The following is a 20,068-nucleotide window of genomic DNA, read 5'->3' on the forward strand; positions in this document are numbered from 1 at the left end:
ATCTTTCGAGTTTTTGTGTGTCACGTTAGCCATATTTATCTTTTTAGGTCGAGGAATCCCGTTTTGTGTGTGTGACGACTATAGTACGTCATCAAAACATGAGTTGTTCTATTTGAAACTTGAGTTGGAAAGACAAAGCACCTCTCCGAGCACGGTAAGCAAGCCACCATCTTTTTCCACATTCAATATGGCGCAACAATTATGGGCGTGGTACACCCACCGATGACGCAGCTGTGTTAATTACGCACATGCAGTATCACCATTTCGAACAGCCATTTCTATGACGACGCTGCATCCAAACGAGGTAAGACCCAAAACAATTATATTTGGTCATTTTAGTGTACAGACATACTGTTTTACGGCATCGAGACAAAGGGCTGACTTGAGCCCGTAAGGGGACACACAAAATATAGCCACTAGTGACGTATTATTAAAGAAATATCCCAAAGAACTAGTACTAGAACTAGACGAAATAGTATTGGAGCACAGCACATGACGTCATCGACGCGCGACTATTACTATTCAACCAACACGAGTTGCTCAATTGACGCCAAAGACCGTCTTTATGTCACAGATGAAGCATAATTAAGAGTAAAAAGAATGCAAAAGTCGATAGGAGAGGAAACCGAAAAAGAAAACAAGTGACTGAACTCTAACAAGGCTAACAAGGTAAGTGGTCTTTTTGTCTTTTGGTCACAAATACATTCGCTCACTCGAGGAAACACGCACACACGAAGTGATACGTACTGAGCTATTTTAACATGAAATATTATTGATTTCATTTTGAAACGCCGATTTGAACAGCTGGTGAATTTCACAAAGCACAATGGTGGTCCGTGAGAACGGAACAAGCATCACCTAACTTGATAGCCTGATGAAATGAGACCAACTTTGATTGTTCATTCATTCTCTGCACCGCTTTGTCGTCACAAGGGTCGCGGAGGGTGCCTGAGCCTATCCCAGCTGACTTCGGGACACCCTGAACCGGTGGCGGAGGAGACGGACAACCGTTCACGCTCACACCTAGTGTGCAACCAGCCTACAGCCTTTCAAATGTGGGAAGAAACAGGAGTACCTGGAGAAAACCCATGCAGGCCTGGGAACAACTCCACACAGGTGGGCTGACCTTGATTCGATCCCTATATAGTAAGGCTTAAAAAAAACAGACATATTGTAAGGCTTCTTTCTTAAAAAAAAAAAAAACGACGTAGTACAGGGGTGTCAAACTCCCTTTGGTCTGCGGGCCGAATACAGCTTAATTTGAGATCAAGCGGGCTGGACCAGTAAACTCATTGCAAAATTACATAGAACTAACAACAAGCCCACTTTTTCCTTTGTATCAGTCACTAATTCTAATAATTAGTGCAAAGGATGAGTAAATTATCAAAATGTTTATTATTAGAATTTTCCTTTTACATTATGAACAATATATTATGAACAAGAGAATAACATAAGAACATAAATAAATGTCAATTCATGTTGTCTGCACGTACTAAAACACTGTGCCCCCTAGCGGATAATACAAGAACTACACATTTTAAAGAAAATTCAATTTTTTTTTATACAATGCAGCTTTCCCCCCCGGGCCGTACCAAACCACCAGACGGGCCGGATACGGCCCGCGGGCCGTATGTTTGACACCCCTGAGGTTATTGCAAAGCCCTACTATACTACGTTGTCTTTTAAGAAAAAAACTATATTATACTACGTCGTAGTATAATATAGTTTTTTCTTAAAAGACAACATAGTATAGTAGGGCTTTTTTCTTAAAACACAACATAGTATTTAAGGCTTTTTTTGGGTAAAAAAAAATGACAGTCGTCGTTGACATTATCACTTTGGTCACGTGACCTTTGTCATTCACAGCGTCCAGTCGGGAAGAGCTTGCTGACCGGCCACAGGAGCACTTAGGGCAGATGCATGTCGACACTGCCCTCGTCGTGCCTGGCTAGAAACCGTGTCTTGACCGTAAGGATGTTAGCACCATAAGACAAAATGTTGTCATCTTAGGCAGTGTTGACAAATAATTGTCTTTGTGTCATGAAAGATGCGTTGAACAACATGGGAGAGGAGCAAGAGGACAAGAACGGGGTGCAGCCGACCAACCAACGCCGACTCCAAGTAAAGGCCTGCTCTCCTCACCCCGTGACAGCCTTGTAGTCAGCACCTTCAAATGATGACAAAGGTAAGTGTAGTCACTTGGTGAGTGCAGTCACTTGGTGGCCTAGTGGTTAACTCACCTGTCTCTCGTCTGGGAGGCCTGGGTTCAATTCCCGCTTCAGACACATTTTCACTTATTTGTTTCTGTGTTCTTGCAATCAAGACACTCAAATGATTACTATGGAAAGTGTAGTCACTTGGTTGGCGCAGGGGTTTGTTCACTGGACTCTCGTCTGGGAGGCCTGGGTTCGATTCCCGCTTGAGACACATTTTCACTTATTTGTTTCTGTGTTCTTGCAATCAAGACACTCAAATGATTACAAAGAAAAGTGTAGTGACTTGGTTGGCGCAGAGGTTAGTTCACTGGACTCCCGTCCGGGAGACCTGGGTTCGATTCCCGCTGTCGTCATTTGGTTGATCACCAAAACCATGTAGGTGAGTAAATGGAATAAGAAAAAAAAAAGAAAAACTTTTTAATTTATATGAAACACTTAGTCATACTTTTCAGCAAAAGGTTATATTCCGAACTGCCTTCGGCAGTTCGGAAGAATGTTGGAGGGACCTGTCTGTGCGAAAGGCGTTCTCGGGTCGGCCTTCGGCCGACCCTCGACCGCTTGCTTGGTCAGTGAACCGCCGACACCGGGAAGCGAACTCACGTTCTCTCGGTGCAAAGGCGAGTGTGCAACCCACTACACCAACTCGTGCCCCACTTATACATAGGTGTTGAAACGTTTTATCCAAGGAAATGGGGTGAAACACTTAGTCATTTTTTGGACAAAATGCTTCATCCACCATTCAATACTTATACACTTAAACACTTAGACATTAGAACTTATTATTTTAACTGAATATTTGGAAAATCTTTGCCGGCACTGGGAACTGAACCCAGGACCACACCGGTGGCAGACTGATGACTTAGCCACTGGGCCACCAACCTGTAAGAGAAAGTAGTAGTACTTATAGTTTTATCCAAGGAAATGGGGTGAAACACTTAGTCATTTTTTGGACAAAATGCTTCATCCACCACTGAAGAATTATTCAGTTGGACACTTAGGCATTAGAACTTATTCTTTTAACTGATCAATATATGGAAAATCTTTACATGCACTGGGATTTGAACCCAGGACCTCAGATGTGGGAGACTGATGACTTATCCATTGGGCCACCACCCTGTGAAAGAATGGAGTAATACTTATACTTGTATCTCATTCATTTACCTGAATAATATTTGGAAAACCTTTGCAGGCACTGGGATTTGAACCCAGGACCACAGACACAGCAGAGTGATGACTTAACCACTGGGCCACCACCCTGTGAAAGAAGGTAGTAATACTTATACTTTTATCTCATTCATTTACCTGAATAATAGTGGGAAAATCTTTGCAAACACTTGGATTTGAACCCAAGACCAAAGAAGTGGGAACCTGATGACTTATCCACTGGGCCACCACTCTCCAAGTTTAGTCAGAAGTATTTGATGTTTTGTCTCTTTCTACTCCCAGCTCATACTTAGTACTTTATGGTACCTTCGAGTGGGAAAAGTAAGGTAAGCAGAGCCAATGACTTTTTCACTGGACCATAGGCTCCCAATAGTAGGCAGTAGTATTTATTGTTTTGTCTTTTACAACTATTAGTATAGTAAGACTTATTTTCTTAGAAGACGACATAGTGTAGTTAGGCTTAAAAACGACATAGTATAGTAAAGCTAAAAAAAAAAAAACATAGTATAGTAAAGCTTAAAAAAACGACCTAGTATAGTAAAGCTTAAAAAAACGACATAGTATAGTAAAGCTCCAAAAAAAACATAGTATAGTAAAGCTTAAAAAAACGACATAGTATAGTAAAGCTTAAAAAAAACGACATAGTATAGTAAAGCTCAAAAAAAAAACATAGTATAGTAAAGCTTAAAAAAACGACATAGTATAGTAAAGCTTAAAAAAACAACATAGTATAGTAAAGCTCAAAAAAAAAACATAGTATAGTAAAGCTTAAAAAAATGACATAGTATAGTAAAGCTTAAAAAAAACGACATAGTATAGTAAAGCTTAAAAAAAACGACATAGTATAGTAAAGCTCAAAAAAAAAACATAGTATAGTAAAGCTTAAAAAAACGACATAGTATAGTAAAGCTTAAAAAAACGACATAGTATAGTAAAGCTAAAAAAAAAAACATAGTATAGTAAAGCTTAAAAAAATGACATAGTATAGTAAAGCTTAAAAAAAACGACATAGTATAGTAAAGCTTAAAAAAAACGACATAGTATAGTAAGGCATTTTTCTTTAAAAAATGACCATGTAAAGTAAGACTTATTTCTGATTTTTCTCTCTTTTATCTCAGCTACCCACCATGACACACACCAGGTCCAAGAGGCCGTGGCTGACGTTTGCTCTCCAGAACGTGGGCCTGCTGAGTGGCTGGTCCATTCTCCTTCTACTGTCCGTCTACGAAGAGAACATCACCCTGTAGATCCCACAAGCCTTTCACGGGTAAAAAATAATTCTCGAGACTCTGTTTAATATGTTTAATGTATGTTTAATAAATATGTTGGCTACACAACTTTGTTTTGACATAGGTTCATGGACAAAAAGAGCACGGCCAATGTTCTTTATCATCAAGATCTAATCTACACGTTTCATTAGGGACAGAGTCCAGTGCCAACTCATCACATATACGGTAATAACGTAAACTGCGCGTTGGATTTGTGAACACGGTGAGCCCATAAGCTCCAAAAATTCAGCCGTGTCTGCGTCTGAATATATTTCACTTGAGTCTGTATCTTTATTATCTTTCTGACTAACACCAAAAGGCACCATGTAGCAGGATAGAACAAGGGATATATTTCATTTTTTGGTGTATGTTTAACAATACTAATAAAAATGAACATTAAATCAAGTGGATACTTACGTGGGTACTTTACCTCCCCGCACGTTTGGTCGCCCAGGGGATTGGTCGCCCGGGGATTGGTCGCCGAGAGGATTGGTCGCCCCGATGATTGGTCGCCACGGGATTGGTCACCCAGATGATTGGTCACCCATGGATTGGTCACCCGTTGATTGGTCTCCAAGATGATTGGTCACCCTAGATGATTGGTCGCACAAGTGATTGGTCGCCGAGAGGATTGGTCGCCCAGATGATTGGTCGCCACGGGATTGGTCACCCCAGATGATTGGTCGCACAAGTGCTTGGTCACCCGGGGATTGGTCGCCAAGATGATTGGTCACCCCAGATGATTGGTCGCCAAGGTGATTGGTCACCCCAGATGATTGGTCGCACAGGTGATTGGTCACCCGGGGATTGGTCGCCATGGTGATTGGTCGCCCGATGATTGGTCGCCACGGGATTGGTCACCCAGATGATTGGTCACCCCTCTGACTGGTCACCCAGATGATTGGTCGCCGCGGGATTGGTCGCCATGGGATTGGTCATCCAGATGATTGGTCACCCAGGGATTGGTCGCCCCGATGATTGGTCGCCACGGGATTGGTCACCCAGATGATTGGTCACCCCTCTGATTGGTCACCCAGATGATTGGTCGCCGTGGGATTGGTCGCCAAGAGACTGGTCACCCCGATGATTGGTCGCCCAGATGATTGGTCGCCCAGATGATTGGTCGCCCAGATGATTGGTCGCCATGGGATTGGTCGCCGCGGGATTGGTCATCCAGATGATTGGTCGCCAAGAGGATTGGTCGCCCCGATGATTGGTCGCCGCGGGATTGGTCGCCCAGAAGATTGGTCGCCGTGGGATTGGTCACCCAGAAGATTGGTCGCCGGGGATTGGTCATCCAGATGATTGGTCGCCAAGAGGATTGGTCGCCCCCGATGATTGGTCGCCCAGATGATTGGTCGCCGCGGGATTGGTCGCCCAGATGATAGGTCGGCGCGGGATTGGTCACCCAGATGATTGGTCGCCCGGATGATTGGTCGCCCATGGGATTGGTCGCCGCGGTGATTGGTCACCATGGGATTGGTCACTCAGGGCGACCAATCATCCGAGAACTCTGCTTCCTACCATCGCCGTGAAGTAACAACTTGTCGGACGTGGGACAAAGATCAAAACTAGTCCAGATTAAATATATATATATATCTTTAATTTCATTTTAAAAGTACCTTAAACAATATGCTTTACTTAAATCAAATGATTTCCCGAGTGGCCATTTTGATGAGCTGGTTGAAGTCAAACTGGATGTATTTCCGCCAGTAGCGTCGATCTCGGCCGTACGTTTGGGCAGGAAAACATGGACTTCCTAGGAGGGCAAAGAAGATTAAGATGCCATTGACGTTTTTTTGTAAGAATAGCTCACCAATGCCATGGAAAGCCACAGCTCTTCCCGAGAACTTTTCGTCACTTCTGTTTGACAGGAAGCTCCAGATGTCTGCTCGGATTTGGTTCTCCCAATTATTGACCTGTAAGAGAAAGCAGTTGTACTTGTTGTATTGTCTCTTTTTACTCCCGGGTCATACTTAGTACTTTACACTTACCTTCAAATGGGAAACGGGTGAAACACTTAGTCATTTTTTAATGGAAAAATACTTCATCTACTGATGACTTAGTCACTTAGGACTTTTTCTTGAATGATAGTGGGAAAATACCCACTGGGCCACCACTCTACAAAAAATGTTTTAAAATAATAAAATCCTTACTATACTATGTCGGTTTGTTTTAAAAGAATAAAAGCCTTACTATACTATGTCAGATTGTTTTTTTAATTTATTTTAGTATTATCCACTAGAAGGCACTCATGCTCTGGAGACGGGTGTTTTTTTTCTGGCCGGAATTTTGATTTTGTGTATTTAGTTGGCTTAAAATATAGGTTGTCGTCTAGTATAATTGCATTTCATATAAATGTGGTTTTGTTTAGAATAAAAATAGACTATTGATTAAAAAATATCAGACATTTAAGCTGTTAATCAATACTTGAGGTTTCTTTTCATTTAATACTTTTACTTTTAACCAAATATTTGTAATGTAATATTTTTCAACGAACCCTATGCTTACAAAATTACTAAATAATTTACTAATATGCCAATTCGAATGACCAGAACATAAAACATTAAATGCTACAAGAATTTAGGCTATGATAACCACAGAGTAATTAGGGCCAAAGAAAGAAAAAAATGATAATAAACAGGAAAAATATATAAGAATTTAAGTCATTTAAGTTTAAAAGACAAAAGTACAAACGGCGAGTCTCAGACGGCGACAAACATGGACTCGGCTCTCGTTGTGGGACGTTTCGGGTTCCAAGTGGTTCTGCTCTGATTGTTCTTGCGGACAAGTGCGGATTGTAATCCAAGCCGCGACCCCGCCAAATGACCTTTAACGCGAGGGGGGATTCCGGAGAAACTATTTAGACAAACTTTGCGCTTGTTGCACACGGACAACCTGGGTAAAGATTGGCAGGACACCTTAGCGTGTGCGGGGGGGTTGGAGTCGGGGGTCTAGGGGGGTGTACCTACCCGTAAAAAGTCAAGAGACCGCGACGTCGTTTCACTTATTTCGACATAAAGGTGACTGTTTTTGTCTAAATTTGCGCGTCATCTGTTCTTTAACCTTAAATAGCAAAGTTATCATCAATTTGGAATGTTTTATCTCATTTAAGTCAAAAAAAGGATAATTTGCACATTCCACTAAGACAACATCCAATTAAAATACCCTGAGAATTTACTACTAATATTTGGAAGTAGGCCCAATCTTATTTTCAATGAAGCTAACATGCTAATAGGTTTTTAGTACTTAAAAATGTCAGAGAATTCCCCGCAATAAAATACAATTGACCTCTGACTACCATTAAAAAAAACCCACGGTTGCGTCAATAAATTCAATGTTCTTGTCGGGGGGAACCCGACACCCCCGTACTCTCTCGCACGCACATAGTGACATTTGGGGAGATATATAAAACGCGGCAGGTAGAAAAGCGCAAGTCAGAGCGGTCCTGATTAGAGTGGAGACACAACACGGACTTTGCCGACCTCAGCATGCTCACCAGGTAGGTTCTCACCACTACAAAAAACATCAAAAATTATTCAAAATAAAACAAACAGACTATACAAATATAATTTGCTATGTCGATAACTCATTTACTGCTCAATTGGTGGCAATTATTCCACCCAACAGGCCAATTTTTAATAATTCTGGTTGTGACATCACAACCAGAATTGATACTCATGTCTAATTTTCTAAAACATGTCAACAAAATGACTGTATGGTCACATGACAACAAGAAAATAGCGTGCCTAAGGATACTAAATTAGCAAAGTGTAAAATTTAGCAGCATATTATGGGTTTAAAATCCTCTATTAGATTTTCCAGTGGGCGGGGCCAATGCGACCATGTCAATATTCCACTTTGTTATCATTTTAAAGTCACTTTTTTTAGAAGTTAGTTTAATTTGATCTACTATATTTACACATCTGTTTGATTAATTACACTTAAAGGCCAATTTTATAGTTAAAAGGAGTGTCATTTTGAAGATTACTATGATTGGTTGGTTCCAAAATGATTTTTTTTTACTGCTTTCCGACTAATGAGGAGCTTGACGAGTCTGACTTTCAGAAAGTTACTTCTGCTCTCGTTGAGCGCGACGGTGGTGCTGGTGCACGGAGACGTCAACGCCGACGGTGAGTGGAATCGTACTCGGTCAAAATCCAGAACGGACGCTCTTCGACGCTATAACGCTCTTTTCGACTCAGATTCTACATCTGATGAAGTTTCGACAGGTAAGATACATTATGATATAGTATTTTAAATCAAGTCCGTACGTCTGACTATTTATTCTGTTATTTACTTTCAAAAGGTACAAAAATCTAATTTAAGCAATTTGACTAAATCAAATGACAAAAATGGCTATTATAGACACACTTACGCCTAAAAAAAAAGATGGCGTCGCATATTAGTAATGGATGGGTTAAATACTAGATTTGGAATTGCTAATATAGAAACTAAAGATAAAGATTTACTTTTAGATTTTACAAAATGCTTTTTGGACTAAAAACATAAAAAGAAAAAAAACACTGGATTTGATTCTAAAACAGAAAGTGGGCACTTTTTCGGGCCACAAAAAATGATGCGGCGGGCCAGATTCGGCCCCCGGACCGCCACTTTCACACCTGGGATCTAAAACAAAGATGATGTGCGGAGCTACATCTTTGAAAAATACATATTTATAAATAATACTTACTTAAAACATGGTGACGTGAGGTGATAAAATTTTCTCCCATTTGTTTTCCTTTAGCGCAAACAGCCAATCGGGTAACAGTTGTCGTGTTGGGTACGTGTCATCATTGGTAGTTCACTCACCTTTTTGTCCTCCGATTGGGGTCACTGACGTTGTTATTCTTCGTGGCCATTTTAGATCCGGCAACGGACCGAGTGGAGGAAGGTCAGCCGCCATCTTTGATGTCAATCACCCTGCAAAGCAGCCATTTTGAAATGCATTAAAGCAGTGGTTTTCAAAGTGGGCGGTACCGCCCCCCGGGGGGTGGTGTGAACTTTCAGGGGGGCGCTGACGAATAAACAGGCGAATGGGGGGCGTTGAAATAGTGAAGGGGGCGATGGAGCAATTACAGTAAAATGTGACGTTGGTGTTTGTAGAAAGACCGGAAAAATTGATTGTCTGTAATAAAAAGTCGACAAAAAACAAGCTTTATTGAAACAAGAAACGTTGTCTGCTCGAGCGCTCACGAGCAGCGCGCATATACCGTATATCACGAATTGTCGCGAGTTTATCGTCGATGCAGGCGACTGGGGAAACCACCACCATCCAGTCAGCCGCAGAGGAGCACACAATAGCGCGCCGGCAACGCTTAACCACAGACGTATGCGCACAGCGACCGGCTTAATGCATCAGCTATCAATTTTTATGATTCGAGGTGAACTGCGCATTGGTCTATTAAAAGAAACGGAATTAGCGAATAATATCTGAGGCGCCTGTCTTCTATTTATTTAAGCTTCGTTCGTTGGAAAGGGGTAAAGAGGGGGGCGTTGGCATTTTGGCCCGGCGGTGAAGGGGGCGGTGGCCAAAAAAGTTTGAAAATCACTGCATTAAAGCATAGAATCAAACCACCAAAATATGTCTATTCTATCTTACCCCCATCAGATGAGGAAAACCCGGCTAACGGAAAGAAGAAAAAGCTCCGCCCCCACCCCACTGGAATCCCAGACGCCGCTGGCGCTCGTGACCCCGCCTCCAATGTCCTCGCCGTTGATAAAGCCAAGCGTCAAAACCGTTTGGATGGCGCCAATCTGGTCCCTATTCGTCCTCGAAGCAAACTGACTAGAAGTCGGGCGTCCAAAAAGAAGGCGGGGCTCTCTCGCACCCGGGCGTGAATGTGGGTGACGTTTCCTCCCATTTCATGAATAAAATCTTCCCCCAAAATATTGTACGTATCTATTTTTTTTGGCCCCCCCCCAAAAAATATTTCTACTCTGATGAAACCATTCCAACCTACTTTGTATGAGTGGATCTATTAGCATTAGCATTAGCATTTGTTCAGAGATAGTAGCAAGATAATATGAATGATCCAAATGGAGTAATGTAATAGATGATGTGATGTGATGTGTATGTTGGGGGCGGGGTTTTCCATTCTCGGTGCAAAATTAGCCAACATTTTTTAAGAAAGTCAGGGTGGAGGCGGGGCCAATAGAGCCAACCCAAGAAAAGAAAGGTATCAAAATATCAAACAATATGTCTAATTTAGTACTATTAAACCGCTAGTTATTTGTTACTTTGTTAATAAATTGTGAATTAGAACAAATACAAAGGTTTTTCCATTCCAATATTGAGTTGTTTGTTGTTTTTTCAGAGAGTTGGAACAAATTAATTAGTTTTTAGTTCATTTCTATGGAAAAAAATCCTTTGAGTGATGAGTGAATCGACATACAAGCTCAGTCCCAGAACGCATTAGGCTCGTATCTCAAGGTACCACCGCATCATAATTTTCCGACACCTGTGCGCCGACGAGGAAGGAAATCTAAAACCCCCTCATTTCACAGCATCGACGTCAAGATTTACTTAGTTGCACATCTTGTTTTTCAAGGTCGTGGAATGCGGCTTACTATATCTTGTTGTTCAGCTTTGAATAACTCCGTCACCCCCTGGCCTATTTTTTGATTGGCGAGTGTTTATCTCAAACTTTTAGCTGTTTTTCTTCTCATTTTGGCTTGATTCAATTGCGGGCAGATCCAATCCCCGGCTTTCCCGTCGGACTGTCGCGCCGGTGAACCGCTTGGGAGTCAGGAGGCGGAGCTTAAGTGCTCCTTAAAAGCCTTCAGCGTCTCTATAACGCCACAAATTGGTCGGCCGCAACCCGGAGAATCTGACGCTTGGACAAAAAATGTGGACGCGGTGAGTCCAACGCATCACGTCGCCAGGGTCATCGCTTTTCTTTTGTTTTGTTTCTCACCAAAAAAAAAAAAGTTTTGCGCAATTGTTGTTTAACTAGGAATATTTTTTTCCACTCAAGGGCGAATTAAGCAGTTGCGAGTGGGAAATAAGTAGCCTTATTTTCTTTTACAAATAATAGAAAATTCTAAAACGCTTTTGAACTTCTGTAAAACTAAAAAAAAAGGACAACATAACGTATTTTCCGGACTATAAGTTGTACATTTTCATAAAACAAATACTCAAGTACGACTTTTATACGTTTTTATTTCTCTCTGACTACCGAAAGTCTGTTATGTTGTTATTTAAGCTAAAGTTATCTAAAAAAATATATTTTTTACAGATTCCTCCTTAACCTGTTGTTCTCCGTTTTACTATTGTTCCTATCACATATGTTTGTTTTTGGTTTCAGATTTAAAAAACAAAAAATTACCCTTCCAAAAATGTTATTTATATATATATATATTACTATTGATTATTTATTCTTGAATGTGTGTACTTATAGTGCAAAAAAATGAGTCCATTTGGCAAAAAAATACTATATTATGTGGGTTGCTGGTTTCTTCCTATATATATATATATATATATATATATATATATATATATATATATATATATATATATATATATATATATATATATATATATATATATATATATATATATATATATATATATATATATATATATATATATATATATATATATATATATATATATATATATATATATATATATATATATATATATATATATATATATATATATATATATATATATATATATATATATATATATATATGTTGCGTCTGATAGCGTGTGACAACATTTTTGGGTGTGTTGGTGTTAGACTTACATTTTTTACGCGTACGCACTCCCGCGTGTTTTGATGTTGTGGATTCTATGCGTTTTAGGCGTTTATCCCTGTTGGCTCTCATTGGTCTGGTCACAGTTGCGGTGGCTCTTCCACTTCCTGGTAAGAAAAAATTAACATTATTAGCCATAAACGACATATTCAACAACTTTGCAAAAATGTCAAGTGTTCAGTTTTAACATTGTTGGCAGTGGATAATTTTTGCGAGAATTCCAAATATTTTTTTTACCCAATTGAAGCATTTTGTTGTGAAAAATAACGTGTTTTTGTTGTAGAAAGAAGTATGGCCTTGCTGGCGCATATGAATGGTAATTTTGTTTAAGTTGTAACAAGATAGAAATATAATTTCCACAATAAAATCTTTAATTTGTTGTTTTTTTTTGTAGGAAGAATATCAATGCAAGCGGTAACATCACTAGCAGGTAAGCATGGACAGACTTTTAAAAACACGCTAAGAAATGCTAATTAGCGAGCTAATATTTCTCCCTCAGTTCCTGCCGAGTCTCCCGTGTCCACAGGTATCGACGACTCCCAAGAAAGATCGCCAGGTAGTCAGCAAATCGATCGGTCGCCTTCAATGTGCGTCCTTAGCCTTGGTCGACCTTTATTTTTTTTCTGTCATCAGCACCAGCGAACAATGAAGAACCGGACAAAGTGGAAGGAGAAGGTTTGATTTTTCAAAAACTATCCTTAGAGTATCGACATACCCTAACACTAACTAACCCTTTACGTCCTCAGGTGCTCCCGACTCGCCGGATTCAGGTAACGGTCAATTGTGAAAAAAATCCAGGCTTGATTCCATTTTTAGATCACGTGAAGAACGGTTGCGTAACTTTTGGTTTGAAAGAAAGAGATATTTTTCACTTCTGGCTTGTGAGTTTGTCTGCAGTGGCTATGACAACGACAATGACAAAACACTATCTCTGCAGATGGTGCATTGGAAGACCCAGACGACTCTCTCAAAGATAGTCAAGGTACTTTTTCGTACAGAGTCAGAAAAAGCACCAGCAGACAGTGGAGAAATGTTTCAATTTTCCCTCATGTGTAGAGTCTACAGATTTGCCAGAGTCCATAAACTCAACGGAGTCAGCAGAAACAGCGGAATCACCAGATTCCGGCGAATCATTGGCGACTGCAGAATCGTCAGAGTCTGCAGAATCGGCAGATTCCAACGAATCATTGGCAACCGCAGAATCATCACAGTCTGCAGAATCACCCGATTCCGGCGAATCATTGGCGACCGCAGAATCGTCAGAGTCTGCAGAATCGCCTGATTCTAACGATGTAGAATCCCCAGATTCTAACAATGTAGAATCCCCAGATTCTAACAATGTAGAGTCACCAGATTCTACAGAATCGCCAGAGTCCGTAGAGTCGGTAGATTCTATCGATCCATTGTCCGACGTGGAATCAGTAGAGTCTGCGGAATCAACAGATTTCATCGATCCGTTGGCCGATGTGGAACCAGCAGATTCTAGCGAATTGTTATCAAATTTCATAGCACCAGAGTCTATTGAAGCACCAGTCATTGATGTACCGCTGGAAACAGCAATAACACAAGAATTTATAGATCCCGCCGATAGCGCGGCGTCCTCGGAATTGCCTGCTTACGTGGAGGAATTACCTCAATCTCCAGAACCGGCTGACGGTCAGTAGTCATTGGCTAGCGAATCGATAGCCCAAATGCTACCGAGACGTACTTGAAGATTGCGTTATTTCTGTCATCAGAGTCCAGTTCAGAAGTGATTGACGGCGACCAGAAACCGAGCAGCGATCCCGACTCCGTCTTTGACTCAGTCCCGGGAGGCCAGCTGGGACCCGAGGTCGTCGACGAAGAGGATATACGGGAAGGGGATCAGATCCCCGGGTCGGATGTCTTCGACGGACCCGACTTGATGGAAGGGGCCGAGATCAGAGAGGTTGACGAAAAGTCTGTCGAGGACGGTAAAGGATCGGACGCCGAGGTCGGCGGAGATGCCTTCACGGGCGACGTGAATGGGGAGGAGCCAAGAGTTCCGGATCCCGAAGAGAGCTCTCAAATCCTTGACTCCACTGAAGGTGACCAACCAATCAGACAAGGGAAGTTTTGACTTAAACTAATTTTCAGATTTTTTGTTGACAGCTCCTGTCGCCCAGCAATCGGACTCCGTCACCTCCAACCCTCGGGTAATCTTCACATTTGAGCTTCAGGCTTCACCTACCATGTCTTAGAGTACACAATATGACGAGTGTCTTTGATATTTTTCAGAAGTAAGCGCTTCGATCCAAATGCCGTTGGATCGCTGGTTTCTCCGAGTCTTTGTGGCTTGGTTTCCGCCTGTTGGATTCACCTGTACATAGTACGTTCGTGGTGTAGCGCTCCTAGTCCATGGCATCCAGCAATATTGACTGTGTACTACCAATAAAGTCTTAACAGTCACGTCTCATTTTTTCTTTTGTCCTCCGAGGAAATCCAATAATCGGTCTGCCGATCACAGATCTGAATTAAGGTCATCTAAAGATTCAGCAGGCACAAAGTCTACTTTTGTACAATATAATTGAAACAGTCTTCAGTCTGGGAAAACTCATAACCTTCTCTTACCCCAAAATACTGTTTTTTTCCCGACCCCGATCCCATTCTCGGTCGGCGTCTGTCTTCTTTTCCCGAAATGGAGCCGGAGGGAACAATGGCTCCTATTGTGACATTTTTGGCGACCTGTCCAAGTCTCATTGAGGATTTGAAGTAAATTACAGGTGCTGGACTGTGGTGGATTCGGGTTGCAAGGCGGTAGGTTGGGGCCGGCTACACTCCAGTGATTTGCGCGGGAAAGGAATCGAGATGAAACAGATGAGGTTTCTCCCAAAAGCTTGACGTGATTGCAAGAAAGACACACCGCCATTTTTCCCAGCATCCCCGGCTTCAATGCTCTGCTGTCCAAGTGTACTCGGGCCAAACGCCAAACCCAAAGATCGGTCTTGTTGGTCTCTGTGGACATCTTTACGTGTGTTACCAGGAAATTGCTATCTGATCGACAATGATTTAATTAGTATTTAATCTGTAGATGAATTTTAATTCATGTTCAAAGGAGCTTAAAAAAAGTATATGTAGGCCGTCAAACAATCCCCAATAGTACTTTCACTGAGTCGCAACCCGTAGTCCTCATTTCATTTTCCGTAGTGCTTAAGAGACGCAGGGGGTGCTGGGGCATATCCGAATTGCCTGTCTGTTTCAACTATGCAGAGGCAAACCATGACATAAATTATTTTTACTATACAGCTTCAAAAGTCTGGAGTTAGCATGTTCTCCCTGAGCTTGCGTGGGTTTTCTCCAGGTACTCCGGTTTCCTCCAACATCCCAAAAACATGCATGGTAGACTAATTGGACACTCTAAATTGTCCCCAAGTATAAAAATGTTTCCTTGCGCCATGTGATTGGCTGGCCTTTAATTTTGTTTGCCCCCCCCCCCCCCCCACCTAGTGCCCATAGTTAGTTTGGATAGCTCCAGCACCCCCCACGACCCTCTTTGATAAGCCGTTTGTAAAATGAATCCATTTCAAAAGTTATATTCAAGTCTCAATTATTTATATTTAAATACACAGACAAAATTCTGTCATTGAATGAAAGTGTAAAAACTAGTGATGGTGGGACTTGCATACCCGCACACCCACACGGTGGCGTAACTCCGCCCCCTGCATATAAATACTGAAACGGACCTTTTGTTCAGACAAGCATCATGTCGCCTCGGTGAGTAGACTTCGGGCCAAATAACGGTAATGATTGGTTCACGTGGACTTGGTAATTAACTGACGGCTGTGTCGGGACTTGCGAGTTGACAGAAATGTCGCGTGATAATTGATATCGATCGGGCGTGTGTGCAAACATATAAAAGATGTACTCACGTTCCGCAGAAACTTGATCCTGATGTCCTTGCTGAGCGTCCTGGTAGCGGCGGCACGGACGGCTCCGGTGGAGGGTGAGAAAGAGGTCCATTTGACGTGAGCGCCCGGATCTCAGACTCGCCCTTTTTTTGTAGAAGCCGAGGAAGGAGACTTCACCGAGGAGGCGGAGAACGACCTGTCGGAGGAGAACGAAGGTAAGCCGCAAGGTTGACTTTTGGGAAAAAACAAGACTTCTGATTTGAGCTCGATCCCCTAAAGACGTGATCAAAAAGGGATCACGTTGATGAATTCCTTAACATCTGGCGCCGTTCTGCCCTTGCGTTGCTCATTGGCCAATTGAGGGATTGATTGGAAACAAAGGAGCGCAAATTGACTGACGCCAAAGCCCAAAACCAGTATGTTGTTTTCCTTTCAGATGACGACGAATCTGCCAAGAAAGCGGGTGAGACGGGGCCCGTAACCTTTCCACTTTACATAAAGTCAAATTCCAAATTTTGGAGAAACGGAAATCCCGCCAGAAATTCAAGCCAAAGACGGCAATGAAAGTCAAGCATTGTCCGGTTTTTAATTAAGAGGAGGAAACATGAGCACAGTTGACCCACCCTTCATCTCCTCTCCAGGAGGACGCCCGGATGCCCACCAGAGCACGGCGGGCTCAACAGGTAAGTCCACTGACCGCCCGCCCCTCCCCCGAGAGTGTTTCCGGTGGGAAAAGTTGGTTTGTTCCACTCCGCCACAGTTGAGTGGACACAACTATTTTTGGAGTATCAAACATTATCAGATTTTTGGTACATCATACTTTTAAATCCAACCACAAGAGTGCAACTACTTCTTTTTAGAAACTAATAATAGTAACAAGCAATTGTGAAATATTAATAAACAAGCAGTTGCGCTATTTAAAAAAATATCTTTTAAAAAATGCAATGATAAACAATGATAAATAGCCTCTCATGTTTTGGGCACCTAGCTTTCTCGCATCTGAATTTTTTTGTCGTATCTAGAGATAATTATTTGCTCGAAATTTTACTCGTATCTCAAAATGCTCGTATATAGGGGTGCTTGTATGTCGAGGTAACACTGTAATTGTTTTATGTTTCTTACCCAACAGGTGGCGGACTGGATGCTCCCTCAGCTCAGGACGTCAGCGGTGAGTTAAAACCTAGAAAAAAATTAAGAAATATTATATTTAGTACTACACTGGTATATGGTTAAAAGGTTTTGTAAATTAATAAATCAATCCTTTGGCTGTCGGATGTAAAAAAAAAAAAAAGTTGCAAGTGTTGGGTGTTATTATTTGACCGATGATCACCACCGACTGTTCAGGTGACCGGGGTGCCGCAGCACCGTCGAGAGGAACGGCGGACACTTCGGCAGGTAAACCAAATTAGTCCTCGCTAAGCATTTATGGAATGGCGACCGCTTATTTTTTTCACTTTCTCATGTGCAGACTATGACTCTCATTCAAACGGTGAACATCATCGACGAAGAGGGGGTGAAGCAACCCCCTGGATTTTAACCAGCGTTACGCTTCAGCAGAAGAACAGAAGCAGATGAACGGAAGGGGCGGAGTCCAGGGAACGGCGGGAGAAGGAGAAGCGACCGGGGTGAGTCACGCCTTGTTTTTACCAGGCAGCCATATGTCATTGGAGGGCGGAGCTTCTCAGGTGGAAAATACAGGTGAGTCTGAACACAGTGACAGTGTAGGCGGGGTTACACGTGACTGACAGCTCCCTGTTTGCAAGGAACCGAAGAGACGCAGGAGCATCGCTTCCCATTCCAACCGGGTAAGACCATTTCTGCGACCCGTCGGGCGTTTATTACGACCCGGTGATTTGACAAAATACCCTCCCAGCTGTTTTTTTGTAGGGGGATAAGGTGATTTTCTAAACCATTCAACCAAGCTTATTGAAATTTAATGTACTATTGCCAATTGATATATTTTAACATTAGGTGAACAGGGATTTAATGACTATTATTTAGGCTATTAAATAGCCATATGGGACCATATAGGCAATTTGACCGGTTATCGGCTAAGGGGTCACTGCCAATGTAATTTTACATGAATAAATAAATTTGGTACTCAGATCTGCCTGTTTTTAAAATGTCATAGCTATTTCAAGAAAAAGAATCGAAGCAGCTTAGGACACTTCTATGCATTTTTTCCAGTAATTTTGATATTGAGGTATTTATGCGAGCTACACTGAATGACCCCTTGGTTGTACGGCATTTTAAAAAAAATCTGTGGCTAGAAAGCTCGTCGAGTGAAAGGGTTAGAGTTCTTATAAATTCATTTTAAAGACTTTGTAACATTACTGGGTGGATCTTTGTCCAAAATATAGTCTGCTAAAAAACACGTGCAGTACCACTTAGTAGTAATTTTAAACGAAGGCAGTATATATGGTTGTCAAAAGCTGAAAATGCACAACGATGGATAGTATGACAATAAACCCCACTTCACAAACATTTTTTTTATGGTAGAATAAGAAGGAAAAACACGAAAATGTTAGGTACTCACTCCTTATAACGCTGTTCTTGTACTGGACAAACATTTGACTTTCGGTGCGGCGAGCAAAAACGCACGGCGAGCAATTATGACGTCTGCGTGTCGCACAATAGCAAAATCATTGCTGCTACAAGCCCTCTTGTGGTACAAGCACAGCATAACAACAACAAATACTGTATTCTACATTAACTGATGCCACTTAAGTATTTTAACACTCATTTCTCTCTACCAATACGATGTGTTTTGATATGCAGGTGAAGAAAGTTTGACGGAGATAGACGTCCTTGGTCATGTGGATGAAGAAGCGGCTTCCGAGCCGTCGCCTACCTCCGCCGTCCCAGAAATTGACAGCCAGGACTCATGTACTCATAACTGCAAGTTAAAATATATATATCACAACTACATTATTGGCCTAATAAGCGCATGTCCATTTTCCTTCAGCACCTTCCTCGTTGCCGTTATCCCAACAAGCAGGTACTGAAATACTAACTTTGCAATTTAACATTTCACTATACATAAATTGTATACTTATATTCGGGTTAATATGGTAGTTGACTTGTATAGTTGGTTTTATATAATTATTAAGGCATTAAAATGATATTTACTTTCCAATTTGATGAGCATCATATTTTCTTCATTTTCAGGCAGAGACTGGTCCCAAGAAAATGGTAGCATTTTTTTTTTAAATTTTGGAATAAAAGATAAGCAATGCTGATTCAGTTTTGGACAGGAAACGGCCGACAAACGCAGTTTGTGGACAAAGTCGGAGGTGGACATTTTGATTCTTCTGGCCCTCAATAGCCACAACGCCATTTTCTAATCTTTTTATCTGGTCGCAGCGACAGCCGGACAGTATTCATTGGACGCCGGCGATCTACCGGCGACCGTTCCCGGGACCGAGAGGAACGGTTTGACGGCGACCGCCACCGCCGCGGATCTTTCCACTTTGGCCCCGGAGACGACCCACCAGGACGTCTTGGCCACGGTTGCAGTGTCGTCGTCGGTGACACTCGGACAGACGTCGGGAGACGAACTGGCGGCTTCGACGGGTAAGTAACACGCGACAATCGCATGTGGCCCTTTTAACCGCAATCCCCTTCGCCGCAGCTACGCTAACGTGGCACGCCAAGACCGCCACCGCGGCCACGGACTCACGTAAGTCGTCGTACTCGGGTTCCGATGCCATTTTCCCATCCACAAAACACGCCTGTGTGCATGTGTTTGTTAAGTTTTTTCAGAAGCGACTGGAACACCCCTGAACACAAGTAA

At 42.1% G+C, this 20,068-nt stretch overlaps 2 protein-coding genes and 3 long non-coding RNA genes across 7 annotated transcripts; 4 read left to right on the forward strand and 1 right to left on the reverse strand.

Moving 5' to 3' along the window:
• The first annotated feature begins 131 nt into the window (after positions 1-131).
• Positions 132-5,053, forward strand: LOC144214857 (uncharacterized). The gene is made up of 7 exons (XR_013330293.1): positions 132-154; positions 255-304; positions 934-1,116; positions 1,867-1,968; positions 2,048-2,185; positions 3,406-4,647; positions 4,734-5,053. It is a non-coding gene; the product is annotated as an uncharacterized LOC144214857 (long non-coding RNA).
• Positions 5,054-6,229: 1,176 nt separating this feature from the next.
• LOC144215069 (uncharacterized) lies at positions 6,230-6,670 on the reverse strand. Its single transcript, XR_013330341.1, has 3 exons — positions 6,643-6,670; positions 6,465-6,567; positions 6,230-6,407 (listed from the first exon to the last, which is right to left on the reverse strand). It is a non-coding gene; the product is annotated as an uncharacterized LOC144215069 (long non-coding RNA).
• Positions 6,671-7,915: 1,245 nt separating this feature from the next.
• Positions 7,916-10,639, forward strand: LOC144215070 (uncharacterized). The gene is made up of 4 exons (XR_013330342.1): positions 7,916-8,150; positions 8,717-8,880; positions 9,396-9,608; positions 10,216-10,639. It is a non-coding gene; the product is annotated as an uncharacterized LOC144215070 (long non-coding RNA).
• Positions 10,640-11,203: 564 nt separating this feature from the next.
• Positions 11,204-14,836, forward strand: LOC144215067 (uncharacterized). 3 transcript variants are annotated; one of them, XM_077743847.1, is made up of 12 exons: positions 11,204-11,507; positions 12,458-12,519; positions 12,693-12,725; positions 12,804-12,839; positions 12,909-12,965; positions 13,043-13,084; positions 13,156-13,179; positions 13,347-13,391; positions 13,466-14,065; positions 14,146-14,475; positions 14,540-14,583; positions 14,669-14,836. In XM_077743847.1, the coding sequence occupies exons 1-12, from the start codon at positions 11,497-11,499 to the stop codon at positions 14,669-14,671; spliced, it is 1,287 nt and encodes a 428-aa protein (XP_077599973.1). In that variant the 5' UTR covers positions 11,204-11,496; the 3' UTR covers positions 14,672-14,836. The 3 variants fall into 3 exon arrangements, with proteins under 3 accessions (XP_077599973.1, XP_077599974.1, XP_077599972.1); XM_077743846.1 differs by having other exon boundaries at positions 11,205-11,507; positions 14,666-14,836; XM_077743848.1 differs by lacking the exon at positions 13,156-13,179 and having other exon boundaries at positions 14,666-14,836.
• Positions 14,837-16,130: 1,294 nt separating this feature from the next.
• Positions 16,131-20,058, forward strand: LOC144215194 (uncharacterized). Its single transcript, XM_077744027.1, has 15 exons — positions 16,131-16,141; positions 16,306-16,370; positions 16,431-16,490; positions 16,712-16,738; positions 16,917-16,958; positions 17,405-17,443; positions 17,620-17,670; positions 17,830-17,973; positions 18,039-18,080; positions 19,054-19,161; positions 19,241-19,273; positions 19,444-19,467; positions 19,530-19,568; positions 19,639-19,848; positions 19,907-20,058. Exons 1-15 carry the CDS (start codon positions 16,131-16,133, stop codon positions 20,056-20,058), a joined length of 1,047 nt encoding a protein of 348 aa, XP_077600153.1.
• Positions 20,059-20,068: the final 10 nt, after the last annotated feature.

The sequence above is a fragment of the Stigmatopora nigra genome, chromosome 21 (assembly GCF_051989575.1).
Source record: "Stigmatopora nigra isolate UIUO_SnigA chromosome 21, RoL_Snig_1.1, whole genome shotgun sequence".
Lineage (NCBI taxonomy): Eukaryota > Metazoa > Chordata > Actinopteri > Syngnathiformes > Syngnathidae > Stigmatopora > Stigmatopora nigra.